This window comes from Eupeodes corollae, chromosome 1, assembly GCF_945859685.1.
Source record: "Eupeodes corollae chromosome 1, idEupCoro1.1, whole genome shotgun sequence".
NCBI classification, from domain to species: Eukaryota; Metazoa; Arthropoda; class Insecta; order Diptera; family Syrphidae; genus Eupeodes; species Eupeodes corollae.
The window spans coordinates 169,828,502-169,844,589 of NC_079147.1; the positions used below are offsets into that span (position 1 = coordinate 169,828,502).

Consider the following 16,088-nt stretch of genomic DNA (forward strand, 5'->3'; position numbering starts at 1 on the left):
CCGCCCTGTAGCAGTCGCTACAAAAACTTAAAGGAAATAAAAAATAATTAACAAAAAAAAAGGATTATTAAAAAATAGAAACTTAAAATGCACAAACATACAAAAGACAAAATTCACAAACAAATATAAACACAAAATATACCAATGTAAGAGCAGAGTGGCATTATGTCCATAATCTTAGAAAACAAATTTAAATCACAAAAATTAAAACAAAACATAAATTATTGAGACATTTTTTTCATATTTGTAGTTATAGAATACTTTTTTTTTATTTAGTTGTCAATGTGCTTGTCTATTAATGACTAAAAGCATTAAAATCGAAAACTAAAAACGAATTTTATTTTTTGAGAAGATTGGAAACAAATAAATCTACTATACTATTTTTTAGTCAGGTAGTCATGTGTGCGGCCGGTAAAAGCAGTTTCCTTAAATTAAATTTTTCTTTAAATCATGTTTTTCTACCGAATCGTGTGCTGTTGTAGATGTTTTGAGTTATGTAGTTGACAACGCTCAACTGCGGCTAGACTATTAATTCCTAGAATTTTTGTAAAAAAAACATTATAACTGATGATCTACCATTGTAGGCTCAAAAAGTAATTAATTTATTTGCATTTAAATCATCGAACATAATAGTATTCAAAAAAAAAAGTTTTACTTCAGGGTAAAAAAACGAAAATTTCGCGGTTGTTTTCGTGTTGCGTTGCGCTTGAGGTTGGACACTTGGATTATAAATTAGGTTAGAATTTTAGATCTCAGTTGAATGAAACTGAGCTCTAGCGTGACTTTTGCTAATTTTGTAGCACCCCGTAGATAGGCTCGAAATTCTGACATTTTATGATCAAAATTTAAAAAAAACATTCTGTTTTCGTTTGAGCGGACATTTATTTAAGGATTTAGTTTTGATATTAATACTTTTTTTGCAAATAAAATGTGTGTTTTGGTGTTTTATTGATTTTCGTTGATTATTTCAAATAATTCTTTTTTGATGAATTTACATGTACACATTTATTTACATATTCGTGTTGCACTGAAAATCTTAGAAGAACAAATATTAAAAGAAATTGGTTTCGAGTCATGCGACTAAACTATCATACGATGTATGCAATTTAAATGAAGTATCGCGTGGAAAGTTTAAAAAAATCGTGTGTTCAGTAGTATTTTTAGCTTTCAGTTGCATAATGTTAAAATGGGAGTTCTGCCATCTATAAAAAGATTTATCTATAGATGTATCTGGTTGTTTTGTCCATGGTAATTTGATTATTTTAAATTGGATGTTATTTATCGACATAATTTAAATAGCTCTTGTGTTTACTTGTGCAGAGCGAATAGTCGTGGTCATTATAATCGTCAATATGTATAATGCCCCCACCCTTTAATGAAATAAATATGTACAACTATAAAGCGCACGAAAAGTAAATAGTTGGTTTATGTAAATTCTACCAACTGACCGTTTGGGCCTTTACAATCCTCTTTGTTTGCGGCCACACAAATCAGAGCTACCGTAGAATGAATAAATGAAATAAATTTATTTCAATTAATGTTAACAATGTGGGTATTTTTACATTTAAGTCTGAATTCTGTAATAATCATATCCCAGATTTTATTATTTGTGATTCTGTATTAAGGTTGACAACTTAAAAATAAGATCAGTGATTATTGATATCAGATTTGAACCCGTATAATACTACTTGAATTTAATGGCCCGAAAGGTAATTTCTAACCCAACAAAGAAGAAATTCATCGATACTAAAAGCACGCATATTCGATAAGAGAGCTTGACTCTATCAAATGCAATAACATTACTTTCTCCAAAACAATGTACATAATTATTTGTTCCGCTGTTCGGAGATCACCAGTAGATCTATTGCTACGAAACCACCACTTAAATTACTTTCTATTTAAATTCTCCCGTTAGCGAAAAATGCTTCCATCCATCTCATAGATTTTTGAATTGGGTAACTACGAGTTACGAGTTGTTTGATGTTCCATTTTGACAAATGAGAGTTAAGAAAAAAGGACCATATTGTTCCTTGTGTCTATTGGTGCTGGATTCTTGCATTATTGAGTAAAGATTAGATTTTTATTTTTCGAATTTGTACTTACATACATACTTGATAAAGGTAAATTAGGACCCCACCCAAAAAACTTCCCCATCTAGCTCGGTCTCTAGCTTACTTACTTACTTAATTACTTAAGGTGGCGCTACAGTCCGGGCGGATCTGGTGCTCAACCAACATGCGTCTCCAGCCAGCTCGGTCCCTAGCTAGCTGTCTCCAGTTTCGCACGCCAAGTTGGTTGAGGTCTTCACCCACCTGACTGCGCCACCTGGTTAGGTTAGGTTATTGTGGCAGTCTAAGATGGAAACGGACACACTTACGCCAGTTTAAAGGCCCATTGTGATACCACATGAATCTTGAGGCTTCCTTCTAAGCTCAATGGAACCAGCTTGAGTCCCTTACGAAACGTGAGAGGCTGATTATACCGATATGATTTAGATCGTTTAGATTGTAACGAAGAATTCTCATAGGTAATTCTTGCGTTTTCGAGCTAGAGCAGGGCATGTGCAGAGAAGATGAGGAACCGTTTCTTCCTCTTCCTCGTCCATACAGCTTCTGCAAAAGTCATTTGAGAATACGCCTAGTCCCGTGGCGTGCTTTCCTATTAGACAGTGTCCGGTTATGACACCTATTATCGAGCTAATATACGATCTGCTTAGAGAGAGCAAGCACCTTGAACGTTTTAAATCCAGTGTTGGCCAGATGTTTTTTGTGGCTTGACACGTGGTAACGTTGTTCCACCTGGTGCCTGACCTCCTCGCAACGTCTTGCATTAGCAACAGTTTACAAGTAGCGATTGGAATGCCAGTACTTGCCAAACGTGGTAGGATGGGCTGTACTGTACCGTTCCTGGCGAGTTCATCTGCCTTACAGTTACCTGGAATGTCTCTATGGCCCGGCACCCAGCAAAGGTGAATAATAAACTGTTGCGCCATCTCCATTAGAGATGATCGACAGTTATGGACTGTTATAGAGTTTGTAGAGACAGAGTCCAGAGATTTGATAGCGGCTTGGCTGTCAGAGAAAATACGGATATCAGATGTTGATATCACGTTTTCTTTGAGCCAAGACAAGACTTCCTTAATCGCCAAAAGTTCAGCCTGGAACACGCTACAATGATTGGGAAGGCGGAATGAGAGACTTAATTTCAGTCGTTCAGAGTACACACCTCCACCAACCCCTTCTTTGGTTTTTGAGCCATCGGTGTAAAAATGGATTGACTCATCCTCCAAGAATGTCCTATCCTCCCAAAAAGATCTGGTAGGTACAGAAATCTGGAAGTTTCTGTCGAATTGTAGTTTGGGGATGGTGTAGTCTGTGTGCTTTGGAATTGATTCTAAGTACCTTAGAAATTCGGAGTGGCCAATGTTGTTGTTATTCCACTGCGACGAAGTATTGAAGCGAATAGCAGAGAGCGAAGAATTTTTCTCTCGAAGCATCCTAAGAACCTCTCATCTTTCTTTGACAGGCTCCAGGCTTCAGCGCCATAAATGAGAACCGGGATGATGAGTGTCTTATAAATAGTGATTTTAGATGCTCGAGAGAGGACTTTACTTCTAAATTTCCTTCTAAGTCCAAAGAAGCAGCGATTTGCAAGAGTCGTTGTCTCTGTTTATAGCGGTGCCTAGGTAGACAAAGAACTTAACTACATCGAAGTTATTGCTGTCCATGTCAATGTCCTTTTTTGATGACAGCATTTACTTGGTCTTGGCCTTTTTTGACATCAAATACATCGGTAAGATCTTTTCCGACCTTGATAGAGCAGCTTGCATTCTCCACCGTCATTCTGCACAAACAGATAAGATTGACAGGGATACCAAAACTAGACATTGCTCTGGAGATCTTTCCTATAGATGCTGTCATACACGGCTTTAAAATCGATAAAGAGATGGTGGGTATCGATTTGAAGCTCCTGGTTTTTTTTTCCAAGATCTGCCGTAGTGTGAATATTTGGTCGATAGTAGACTTTCCTGGTCTGAAGCCACACTGATAAGGACCTATCAGGTTTTTGACGAACGGCTTCAGACGTTCACATAATACTGCAGAGAGGATCTTATACGCAATGTTAAGGAGGCTGATGCCTCTGTAGTTGGCGCAGTTTAGAGGGTCTCCTTTCTTATGTATCGGGCACACTATGCTAAGATTCCACTCATCGGGCATGCTTTCTTCCGACCATATTTTGCAGATGAGTTGGTGCATCCTCCGTACCAAGTCATCGCCTGCTGCTTTGAATAGTTCGGCAGCGGTGCCGTCAGCCCCAGCAGCTTTGTTTGACTTAAGTTTAGATATAGGTATCTTCACTTCGTCAAGGTCGGGTAGGCGGAATTGTTGATCTGCGTCGCCGAGGTTGAGTGGTTCTATCTCCCTTACAGCGGAATTCGGTTCGTCATCGCCGTTATATAATTTGGAAAAGTGATCTTTCCATATTCCCAGCATCGACTGTGGTTCTACTACGATGTTCCCTTGATCGTCCTTACAGGCTTCGGTTCGTGGCTGGTACCCTTGGGAGGTTTTTTTTACCTTTTGGTAAAATTTACGAACCACATTCCTGTTGAGACATCCCTCTACCTCCTCGATCGCGAGCTTTTCTAGCTCCCTCTTTTTCCATCTAAGAAGCCGGTGTTCCTCTCTCCTCTTCTGCCCGTAGAGCTCGCGAGCAGCTCTAGTCCTTTTGTGCAGCGCCGTTTTGTATGCCTCTTGTTTCGCTGCGTGAGCTTGCCGGCATTCGTCGTCAAACCAGGGTTTTTCTGTGGTCCCAACCCGGAGGGCCAGATCCTTAGTATAACTCCAAGGAAGGGGAGCCGGATAAACCGCTTCTTACAGGCTTGGCTCCAAATATGTCGAAGAAGCCCTATAAGGTTTTCACTAAGTAGTTCAACCTTACTGGAACTGTAGACGCCATCGTTGATTCTATCTCGAGAATTCGTCCGCTGCCGCCTGGATAAGGAGAGATGCCTTAGTGGAAACACCTCTCCCCCCCTCTCTCGTTTGCTGCTCTTGAATGCACATGTCTACCATTTGAACATCCTTAAAAGAAGCTAAGATAAAAAATAAAGTTTTAGAGAAAATTAAAAAAAATCTATCGGTTTGTTGTTGAGAAAATTCGAATTTTCGTTTTTTGACCAAAAAAAATGTATGGGGGCCACTGTTAGTTTTGATCTTAAAAAAAAAAATGAAAAAAACGCCTAACGCGAAACTGCTCAAAAGCTTAACTTCCAAGTTTGAACTCAATCGACCCAATGGTGTAGGCTGTAGGAGCGTGGACAGATAGACAAAACCGACCGAAAGGAATCGCGGGACCCACTTTTTTTGACTCCTCTACGATCGTAATATCATTTTTGATTAAAATCTCGAGCTCGAAATTTTGCACGAATGCAAAACTTGCCATATAGTTCCTATATGTTGCAAGTAAAAATTATTTGTATATAATCTACTTCAAACCTCAAATAAAATGAAAATAAAAAATTATGCGTTGGGAAAACTTTATTCGATTTATTTAAATTTTTACAGAAAATAGTGTTGAATAATATGCATTACACATGAATCTCGTGAAGTAATAATTAAATATGCAATGGACAAAAATTATTATTCGATTTATTTTTCCGAAAAATATTTTAATTATTTGGTCTGCACTACGACTATAGTAATAAAAATCGGGTTTTCATTGTGTTCTCTTATGCAAACATTGGTATGCAATGCTTATATTTCGTGTTGGTTGCTTGAATCAATACATTACAAATTATGTTATTATATAATTGATATGCATAGTCTCTCAGTAAAAGCTTCATCAACGTTTAATGCTAACAACAAATTAATAATCCAATCATTCAAATTAAGTTAATATCATTCGTTTATGCTCACCATGGATTTGCAACTACAAAATGTAATATACTTTTAAAATTGTTTCAGGCTCTACAAACTCATTGAACGAATCGTCATCCTGTTCGAAAATTTCCCACTCGCAGGATTCTTTCGACTCAAATCAGAGTGTTGCTGGTAGTTCAGCTACGGATCGTGAAAACTATTTAAAGTCCAATACTGAAAGCGATGTAGATATTATAAGTAATCCCAGCCAAAGTAGTATTGAAGTACTCGATAACATTCATTCTAGCAGAAAAAATTCAGAAGATCGAAAAGTTAGCCAGTCCTCGAATTTGAAAACTATTAATGACTATTTAGTCAGTTCTGGCGACACTCAACAAAATGTGGAAAACAAGGACTTGGATAATTTGAAACAAAAAACATTTTCAGCTCAAGTTCACTTGACTGAAAGTAGTTCATCTGGCTCGGTGACAGATAGTGTATGTACAACGTACGATCAAGGGAATGTTATACCCGTTTCAGACGAAGAGAAAAATGTTATGAAAACTGAGTTCATAACCGAAGAAACGAAAAAGAAAGGAGAGTCAAAATTGTCTACAATGTTTGGCGGTAAGTGTAAAAATAATATAATACGAGATAATACAAAAATAAAAATAACAGATAAAAATGTTGCCTGTGCTTTGACAATATTTATGTAAAGCTCAATTTAAAATAATATCTTAAAAGGGTTTCTTTTGCGTTTAAAGTTCGAGTTTGTTAAATAATAAAATAAAATAAATCGCCTCATACGACATTTTAAAAATGAAGAGTATAGTAATAGCTAAACGATGTAAAATATCCAAATATTGCAATTAATTTTCAAACCTCGGAAAGTTTTCGCTTGACACAAAAAAAAATATAATTGTTTGTAACCTTGAAAAATTATTAAATTAAAATATTTTTGTTGGTAATTTTCAATTTTCTCAGGAACTGGAAGATATAAAATCATCTAGTTTTTAGTTTTTGATCAAAAACAAATAAGAGCAATACATTCTAAAATAAAAACAATATTAGATAATCTTAAAGTATTGAAAAATTACACTTTAAACCTTTTTTTATTTTTTTTTTGCTCAAATTTAGAGTTTAAAATTATTTTTGTTCAAAAATTACACATAGTTTTTACGTTATTTAAAAACTGGCTAATAGAACAAAATGTTGGCTTTGAAAAAATGTATTATACTTAATTGTAAGTATTACCGTTATCTTTTAACTATTTTTTTCCATTTTAAATAATATTTTTTATGAGTTATCGTACTCTTGCCCAACGTTTAAAACATCAAAAGGAAGTTATGAACAGATTGTCAGCTCACTATCTTTCATTCCGTCTTATTTTAGTGGGCTGTTAAACTTGTTTCGTTTATAAGACGTCTGATATGAAGTAATTTCTTGTTGTGCCATAATTATTCGTAACTTGTCACAAACTACCCTACTTCTTATATGGTAGCCCGTCGCAATTACCAAAAACTGCTTTTCATTCTCGTTATATTTGTTACTTACTACCTTATGTTTCGATTTTTTGCATAATTGTACCAATTTTCGTTTATTTGGTAAAGATCGTCACTCCATCTCTTGTTCGGTCGCCCAGTTGGTCTTTTACTATCCGGTCTTCATTTTGTAGTTATCTCTGTCCATCTTTGATCCTGAAGTCTTGAAATATATCCTACCCAACTTTTTTTTCTTTTTTTTCATTCAATTTTCGTCTGACCGATTCTCAGCTGGTTAAGTAATTTTGTAGTTAAGGTAAGAGTTTGTAAGAAGAGCTGACTCAATGAGATATTTTCGTGTTTCTATACTTTGACCCAGTTCTAAAATCTGTTTCAGGCTCCGTAATTATTTCCAGCTATTTCTTTCTTTTCGTAGTCCTTAAAAGATTTTATTTGTCCAAGTATATGTATTCTTCCACGTGTGTAATTTGTTCTTCGCTCTAAATTATAACTTCTCTGATTTGCTATTTTGGCTCGAAAATGGCCATTTCTCCGATTTAGAGGTTGAGATGACAACCACATGAGTGATACATCAAAAAAAAATCGGAAAAATCCCTAAATACAAGAATAACTGAATAACATAAATGAACAAGGCTTCAAAATTGTGCAAATTTGTTTAGCAATTAATCTCACTTTTAGTTGAATGGATACGTCAATAAACAAAACTGCCATATTTTGAGTAGGTATTCTTTAGTGTATCTTGAAATAACATTAAATCCACAAAATCTGGTTGGGTATTTTCTGTGGATATATGTATGTGAAGTCAGTAGTCTTGGCGAATAAACCCAATACGATTGAGCACTTGGAAAACAACATTCAACGCGTTATTGTAGATAAACGGTCACAAATGTTGGGAAAAGTTATCGATAAGAACTCCAGATTATATTTCGTCTGAACCAGTCGATAATAATAATAATATTATTATTATTACTGTTATTATTATTATTATTATTATTATTATTATTATTATTATTATTATTATTATTATTATTATTATTATTATTATTATTACTATTATTATTATTATTATTATTATTATTATTATTATTATTATTATTATTATTATTATTATTATTATTATTATTATTATTATTATTATTATTATTATTATTATTATTATTATTATTATTATTATTATTATTATTATTATTATTATTATTATTATTATTATTATTATTATTATTATTATTATTATTATTATTATTATTATTATTATTATTATTATTATTATTATTATTATTATTATTATTATTATTATTATTATTATTATTATTATTATTATTATTATTATTATTATTATTATTATTATTATTATTATTATTATTATTATTATTATTATTATTATTATTATTATTATTATTATTATTATTATTATTATTATTATTATTATTATTATTATTATTATTATTATTACAGGCTAATAGTGAAGGAGTACTAGCTGCAAAAGCTTCCACTCAAAGAATAAATTTATTTATTTAGATAGTTAATAGGTGACCACCTCAGATGATCAGACATCCTTCTTTCCAACACATCTCCTCTTAATTTGAATCGCTGTTCATTGATCGTCTGTCTGATTGTGGTCTTTTTTAACTAAATGGAGTAGCAAACTTTATGGGGAGACACCTTGATCTCATATTTTCATCTGATTGCGATAACTCTGTTGTCCCCGCGAGCCCTCACCTTCTCTCAACCATGGGTCGCTATCATCTTCCCCTTTATCTCTCCTTCCTCATTTTTGAATGAATTTGAAAACACCTTTTTTAAGTGGAGAATTACGTTATGATTTTCGTAGGGCTGATTTTTCCAAACTCAGCAATCTTCTTAGCTCAGCTGACTTTGAATTAAGTTTCCTCTACTCAACAGTAGAGTCCCTTGCAAATTGGTTTCATTTGATTCTCTCATACTGTATTGAAGAAACAGTACCGTTCTCTCGTAAAAAAAATTTAACCTCTGATCCCACAATAGAGAGCTCCGTAGCTTAAAAAATACCCGTAAAAAGCTTTGGAAGATCTTTTTACAGTCCAAATCTGATACCTACTACAAAAACTATCTTCCCGCCTATAATTCTTTCTCTGAATTAAGGGAATCTCTTTATAACCAAATGGAAAATAAACTTATTTTTGATGCAAGGACATTTTTCAAGTTTATAAATGTCAAACAAAAATCTGATGGGTTTCCACCTTCAATGAGTTTCTATAACATAATCTTCTCAGATCCTACAACCATATCAAATACAAATACTGAACATCTTCATGATCCTTCACCACACTATTTTAGTTATTTAGATGGTTGCACTCAAACCTCTCTTTTATCTTTTACAATATATGAAAAAATAGTATTTGCCAAAATCGTAAGTCTCAAAGAAAACTTTAGCCCTGGTCCTGATGGCGTCCCACCAGTTGTTTTAAAAAAAAGTATGCATTCTCTGTCAAAGCCTCTAACTGCACTCTTTGCACACTCTCTTCCCCAAGGTGTTTCTTCATATATAGAAAGATTCATTTATATTTCCCATTCATAAACAACATATATCAAATCTATTTGCTAAATACTTAAGCAAAACGTATACTGAACATCTTCATGATCCTTATCCACACTATTTTAGTTATTTAGATGGTTGCACTCAAACCTCTCTTTTATCTTTTACAATAACTGAAGAAATGGTACTTGCCAAAATCGTAAGTCTCAAAGAAAACTTTAGCCCTGGTCCTGATGGCGTCCCACCAGTTGTTTTAAAAAAAATGTATGCATTCTCTGTCAAAGCCTCTAACTGCACTCTTTGAACTCTCTCTTTCATAAGGTGTGTTTCCTCATATATGGAAAGATTCATTTATATTTCCCATTCATAAACAAGGCAATAAAACTGAAATTAACAATTATAGACCTATTGCTAAACTTTCATGCATTCCAAAACTTTTTGAAAGCTTAGGTTATGATTTCGTTTATTTCCATTGCAAGCACTTATTCTCCCCCGCTCAACATGGTTTTCTTAAAGGTAGATCCACTACGACTATCTTAATTAAATTTATATCCAAAGTTTTGTCAGTTTGATAAAATATCCCATAAGATAATTTATATCAAACTAAGAGCCCTAGGCTTTCCGTCTATATTTATAAACTACATAAGCCCCTATCTTGCTAATAGAACTTGAGTCCTTTTACGTAACTCACATTCCAGTCCTATACATGCAACTTCTGGAGTGCCACATGGTAGTCACCTTGGCTCCTTCTCTTCCTCTTATCTGTTAACGATGTCTGTCTTAGATTAAAAAACTCAGACATCCTAATGTTTTCGGATAATAAGAAAATGTTTAAGATTATCTCTACTTCATCTGATTCTATACTTTTACAAATTGATCTTAATATCTTTTTTCTTTGGTGCATGCATAATTTCCTAGAGTTGAATGTAGGTAAATGTAAACAAATGACCTTTTCGCGCAAACAAATCCCATCTCATAGAGTATACTACTTCCTGAATGACGCCGTCAACGTAATCGATTCTATAAGAGATCTTGATATTATGTGTGACAAAATTCCCATTCCCATTTTGACCAAATCATTGATAAAGCTAATAGATCTCTTGGTTTAATTAAGAGATGGTCAAAAGAATTGTCCAACCCCTATGTAACTAAAGCGCTTTACATTTCCCTAGTCCGTCATGAAAACTATTCACTCTGAATTGAAAATCTTCAAAGACGTTTCGTTCGACTTGACTTATGTATGTGGCTTCGCCTGGGATGATACATCCAACTTGCCTTCTTATGCCGATCGACTAAAACTGATAGGTTTGCAGCCCTTATATATTAGACCCAAAACCGCTGATATATTATTTGCTCACCAATTGTTAATGGGCAATATCGATTCCCCGGCAATCCTGAGTGATATTCATCTTAACACCAACCCTCAAAATCAGCGATCTGTCTCCCTTTTCTATATCCCTCATCACCGCACTAGTTACGGGCACTTTGAACCAATGTCCAGAATTCTTCGTCACTGCAACGCTGCTATGCTAGTCTTCGACCTAACATTTCCAAATCCCATCAGAACAATAACCTTTCCTTTTGAGTCCGCATTCCTCGTCCCTTTTTATTTTAAGTCTAATAAAGTCAAAATTGTTAGTTCTTGTACATTAAGGGCCTTAGGGCTTAGTCTAGCAGTTAGGCTCTTTCGAAGGTTTATACAATGTGGTTTCAAATTAAATTTTACGCGCGAAAGTTTTGCTCCAGACTTTTTAAACCAATCTACAATATCTTTACTAGGATTTCCAAAGTATTTTTTATTGTTCTAAGTCATTGAGTTTGCATAAAATATGAACTTCATCCGCATAAATGGTCTAAAGTACTGTTTCTATTAATGATAGCGCTAGTGTCGTTGAACGCTATTAAAAATAACATTACCGACAAAGGTGATACTTGTGGTGTGCCATTGTTGAGAGTTTCTGTTGAAGAATACAAATTATCTATTTTTACAGAGTTTTTTCTGTTCAACAAAAATGATGAAATGATTAAACCACCCAATTAAGCATCCCTATTTTGTCGAAAGATTTCATGAAATCTAATAGATACGTTTCTAAGAACAACACATTTTTTCCAAAACTTTAGGCATACATGAAACAAAAGAAATTGGATGGTATCCATCCATAGAGTTTATATGCTTGTTTGGTTTTGGCAAGGGGATTATAAAAGCAGTTTTCCATGTTTGTGGGATAATACCGGTGTTTACTATTTCATATAGAATAACAAAAAGAGTCTAGGTTTAACATTAAAAGATAAGTTTTTTATCCTGGAATAAATAATGCGGTCTGTGCTTGGGGTTTTGTCTCTTAAGACACTACTTAAACATTCCATTTCTCTATTTGTATTTTATGTGATTCTCAATTTGTTTGCTAATGTGTTGCCAGGAGGTTGAGGTGAAGAACTGCTCTAGATGAAACGGTGGAGCCTAACAGAACGTTCCAGGCATTTACATCCTCACAAAACAATTACGGTATGTTTTTCGAAGTGCCGATCTGCATCCCAACCACAGTGCACTTATCTGGAGAGACGTTTTCCCATTGTAGTTGTTGTCTACTTATTGTTGTCTGTTTTAAATTATTAAATTAAATTATAAAAATAAAATAACCCAATAGCAAAAAAAAAAAACAACAATAGTCCAGTCCCTATTTATATACTTTCTTTCAATTCTAATTAAATTAAAATAATAAAATTAAATTCCGTGTCGTGTTAAATGCTATCAAAAGCATATGCTGTGCTGTGTTCAGTGTTTTATTACAAAAAAACAAAAACAACAAATCATATCCACGAACAAAAATTGTTCCGACTAACAAAATAAATAGAGCTTAAACGATTAATGATCCGACTGAGGAAAACTGAAATAAGAATAAGTTCAAACAAGCTAGAAAGACCTGTGATGGTCATATTCAAAAAACCAAATTTTTGCATGATTAGAAATTAAGGCAAAAAATACTACAATGTCCCAAAGGTAGTACAAATGTTTGGTCATTTGTAAAAAGCGTACGAAACACTACGTCATCCTCGGTTCCAACGCTAGTCCACAATGACACTCCCTATGTTAGTTCGATTGATAAAGCCAATTTGTTTGCAGCATAGTTTGCTGTTAATTCGACGCTCTCGGAAAGTGTCATGAGTCCTCCTGTACTGGAGGGTGTAAATGATTCTATGGGCCGAATCTTCTTTTGCACTCGTGCAGTTGCAAGAGTAGAAAGACCTTGACATATACAATCCACTGGCCCTGATAATATCTCCCCAATTGTTCTGAAGAGGTGTTCTTCAACTCTGGCAAAACCACTGCGTAAACTTTTCCATCTTTCCTACTCTACAGGTCTCTTTCCGAGCGGATGGAAAATAGCATTCGTCCAGCCTGTCCCTAAAAAAGCCGAATCCTCCTCTCCTTCTAGCTATCGTCTAATAGCACTCACGCCCCTCCCTTCCAAGATCATAGAAACGCTGATTAACGACATCTTGAAGAACGGAAGCTTCTTAATGACCGACAGTATGGCTTTCGTATCAATAGGTTAACTGGTGATCTCATGATTTATCTCACCGAACAGTGGAACAAACCTTTACATTATTTTGGAGAAAGTAAGAATATTTGCACTTGATATTTCAAAGGCATTTGATAGAGTTTGGCACCAAGCTGTCTTATTGAAAATGCGCACTTTTGGTATTGATGAATCTCTTCTTCGTTGGATTATAGATTTTTTGTCGAATCGTATCAATACTATCCAAGAGGCTTAAGTAAGTTGAAGGAGCACCAGCCCAGAGATGAGTGCTATACTCAAGCTTTGCACGTATGTAAGTCTTGTAGATAATAGCCAGATCAGAAGGGGTGAAATATTTCTTGCATCGCCTAAGGAAACAAAAACACTTTGCAGCATTTTTGGCGACATCGCGTGTGTGATCATTCCACAAGAGGTGGTTGGTGACACACATACCGAGAATATCGAGGTGTTCAGTCTCATTGATGCAAGTGCCATCCATCATATTTTGTCTTTGCAGTTCCACATCCGAAGAAGAAGGATGTGAATCTGAAAACGAATATGAAAAGCTAAGAGTGCTATCGTCAGCGAAACAATGTATTCGATTAGATGTTGCAGACAGGAGATCATTAATAAAAATGAGAAAGAGTGTTGGAGATAAAACAGAGCCCTGGGGCACACCAGCATTTATTTTATGGTTTTCAGACTTGAATCCATCCAATACTACTTGTATTGAACGATCCGAAAGGTAATTGCTAATTCAATGAAGCAGGGATTCGTGAAAACCGGAAGCACACATTTTCGATAAGAGTGCCTGATGCCAAACATTATCAAATGCTTTTGAAATATCTTGCTTTCTCCAAAACGATGTAAAGATTTGCTCCACTGTTCGGTGAGATGAACCATGAGATCACCAGTGGACCTATTGCTACGAAAGTCGTATTGCCGGTCATTAAGAAGCTTTCGATCTTCAAGATATTTCTTGAGCTGATAATTTATCAGCGTTTCCATGACCTTGAAAAGAAGGTACGTAAGTTCAATCGATTCGCCTTTTTTGTGAATAGGCTGGACAAATGCCGTTTTCCATCCGCTCGGAACGAGACCTGATGAGTTGGATAGATGAAAAAGCTTACGCAGTGGTTTTGCCAGCGTTGAAGAACTCCTCTTCAATACAATAGCGGGGATACCATCCGAACCAGTGGATTTAAGTGTGTTTAGATCTCTTAGGACTCTTGCCACAGTACGAGTGCGAAAAAAGATTGGTCCCATAGAATCACTTACTCGCTCAAGTACAGGCGGTGTCATGTCAAGGAGTGTCATTGACAACGAGCGTAGGAACCGAAGATGAGGAAGAATTTCTCATGTTTTTTACAAATGACCAAACATTTTTACTGCCTTTTTTTTGCCGTTACTTTTGGTCATGTAAAAATTTGGTCCGTCGAATATAGGCGTTGCAGGCCTTCCTGGCTTGCTTGAACCTTTTCCGGCTTTCCTCAGTACGGTTGGCTTTATTGCAAAGGAAACTTACCTCTTTAGCCCTAATAACCCCTTTACAACTCGCATCGAACCATGCGTTTTCCTTGGGTCTCATACTATTAACCCTGTTCGGTATAAAAGTTCTCATTCCCAGGAAAATTATGAGCGCTGGCGTCAACGTCACTATCGAGGAAACATAGTGACCAGTTAACCTTCTCGTATTGCCAAACGGTTCTCTTAGGAGCTCTTTCTTTAACTGAACAGTTTTGACACGAGAAATTTGTTGATATAACACAATGGTCAGATGTGCCTAGAGGAGATCAGGGTCAGAGGTAAGAAACAAGTCAAGAGTGTATTCGGGTGGGCTCGTTGACTAGCTGAGTTAGGTGGTTCAACTCAGCGAAGATTTCTGCACACATTCCATCGGGTGTTGTCTGGCCTGAATGTTGAAGCCATGAAGAATTGTGTACATTGAAATCGCCAGTAACAACGATTTCAGTGCGAGGATAGGACAATTCTTTGGATGGAATCAGACAAAGCATCAAATTAACGAGAAGTTGATACTCTGTCTAAAATTGGGCTTCGATAAAGGAAGCAGTAGTGAATGATTTGCTTATTTACGGAAATTTAAACCACATATAATTAAAAAAGGAATTGGTGCAAAGGCCATATTGTGGTAAGAGCTGTTAAGCAACATCATTCTTAATGTATATGGCGAGTCCATGGTGGGAAAATAATAAAGGCACCAAGCTATATTCATGAATACAAAATTCAGCAGGATAGGAATCCTCACCTACTTGGGTTTCACTTAGTGCCAAAACATGTAACCGAATGGGCTGTGTTTAGACAATTAAAAATTATTATTTTTATTACATGCAAATAGAAGAATATCAAAATAAAAGTAAACAAAACAAACGAAAAAAAAAACACCACCAACTAGGACAAGACCGACGACGACTCAACTGCTAGTGCAGTTGTTTATACTTCTAACGAAATAGTACAGCAATGCTAACTCGCTCCCCCTCTACAGGGATAAGCTGAGTGACAAAACTTCTCCTTCTGGTCAGAAAGTATCATGGCTGACACACGAATCACAAATTGAGTGATTGTCAGCAAGTTACCGTAGGGTGAGAATGTTTAGAGGGAATGTTGCGAAGGTGGAGAAACTCACCTCTGTTGCGTGAAACAATTAGGATGCGATCGGTGTCATGACATT

General features: G+C 35.4%; 1 protein-coding gene across 2 annotated transcripts in view; it reads left to right on the top strand.

The window, feature by feature from the left end:
• Nucleotides 1-16,088, top strand: part of LOC129954098 (serine/threonine-protein kinase 11-interacting protein) — a 58,377-nt gene that overhangs the window by 16,746 nt on the left and 25,543 nt on the right. For both annotated transcript variants that reach the window (XM_056067768.1, XM_056067767.1), the window contains one exon: nucleotides 5,967-6,488. In XM_056067768.1, coding sequence (XP_055923743.1) covers nucleotides 5,967-6,488 — 522 coding nt within the window. The remainder of the gene's footprint in view (nucleotides 1-5,966; nucleotides 6,489-16,088) is intronic.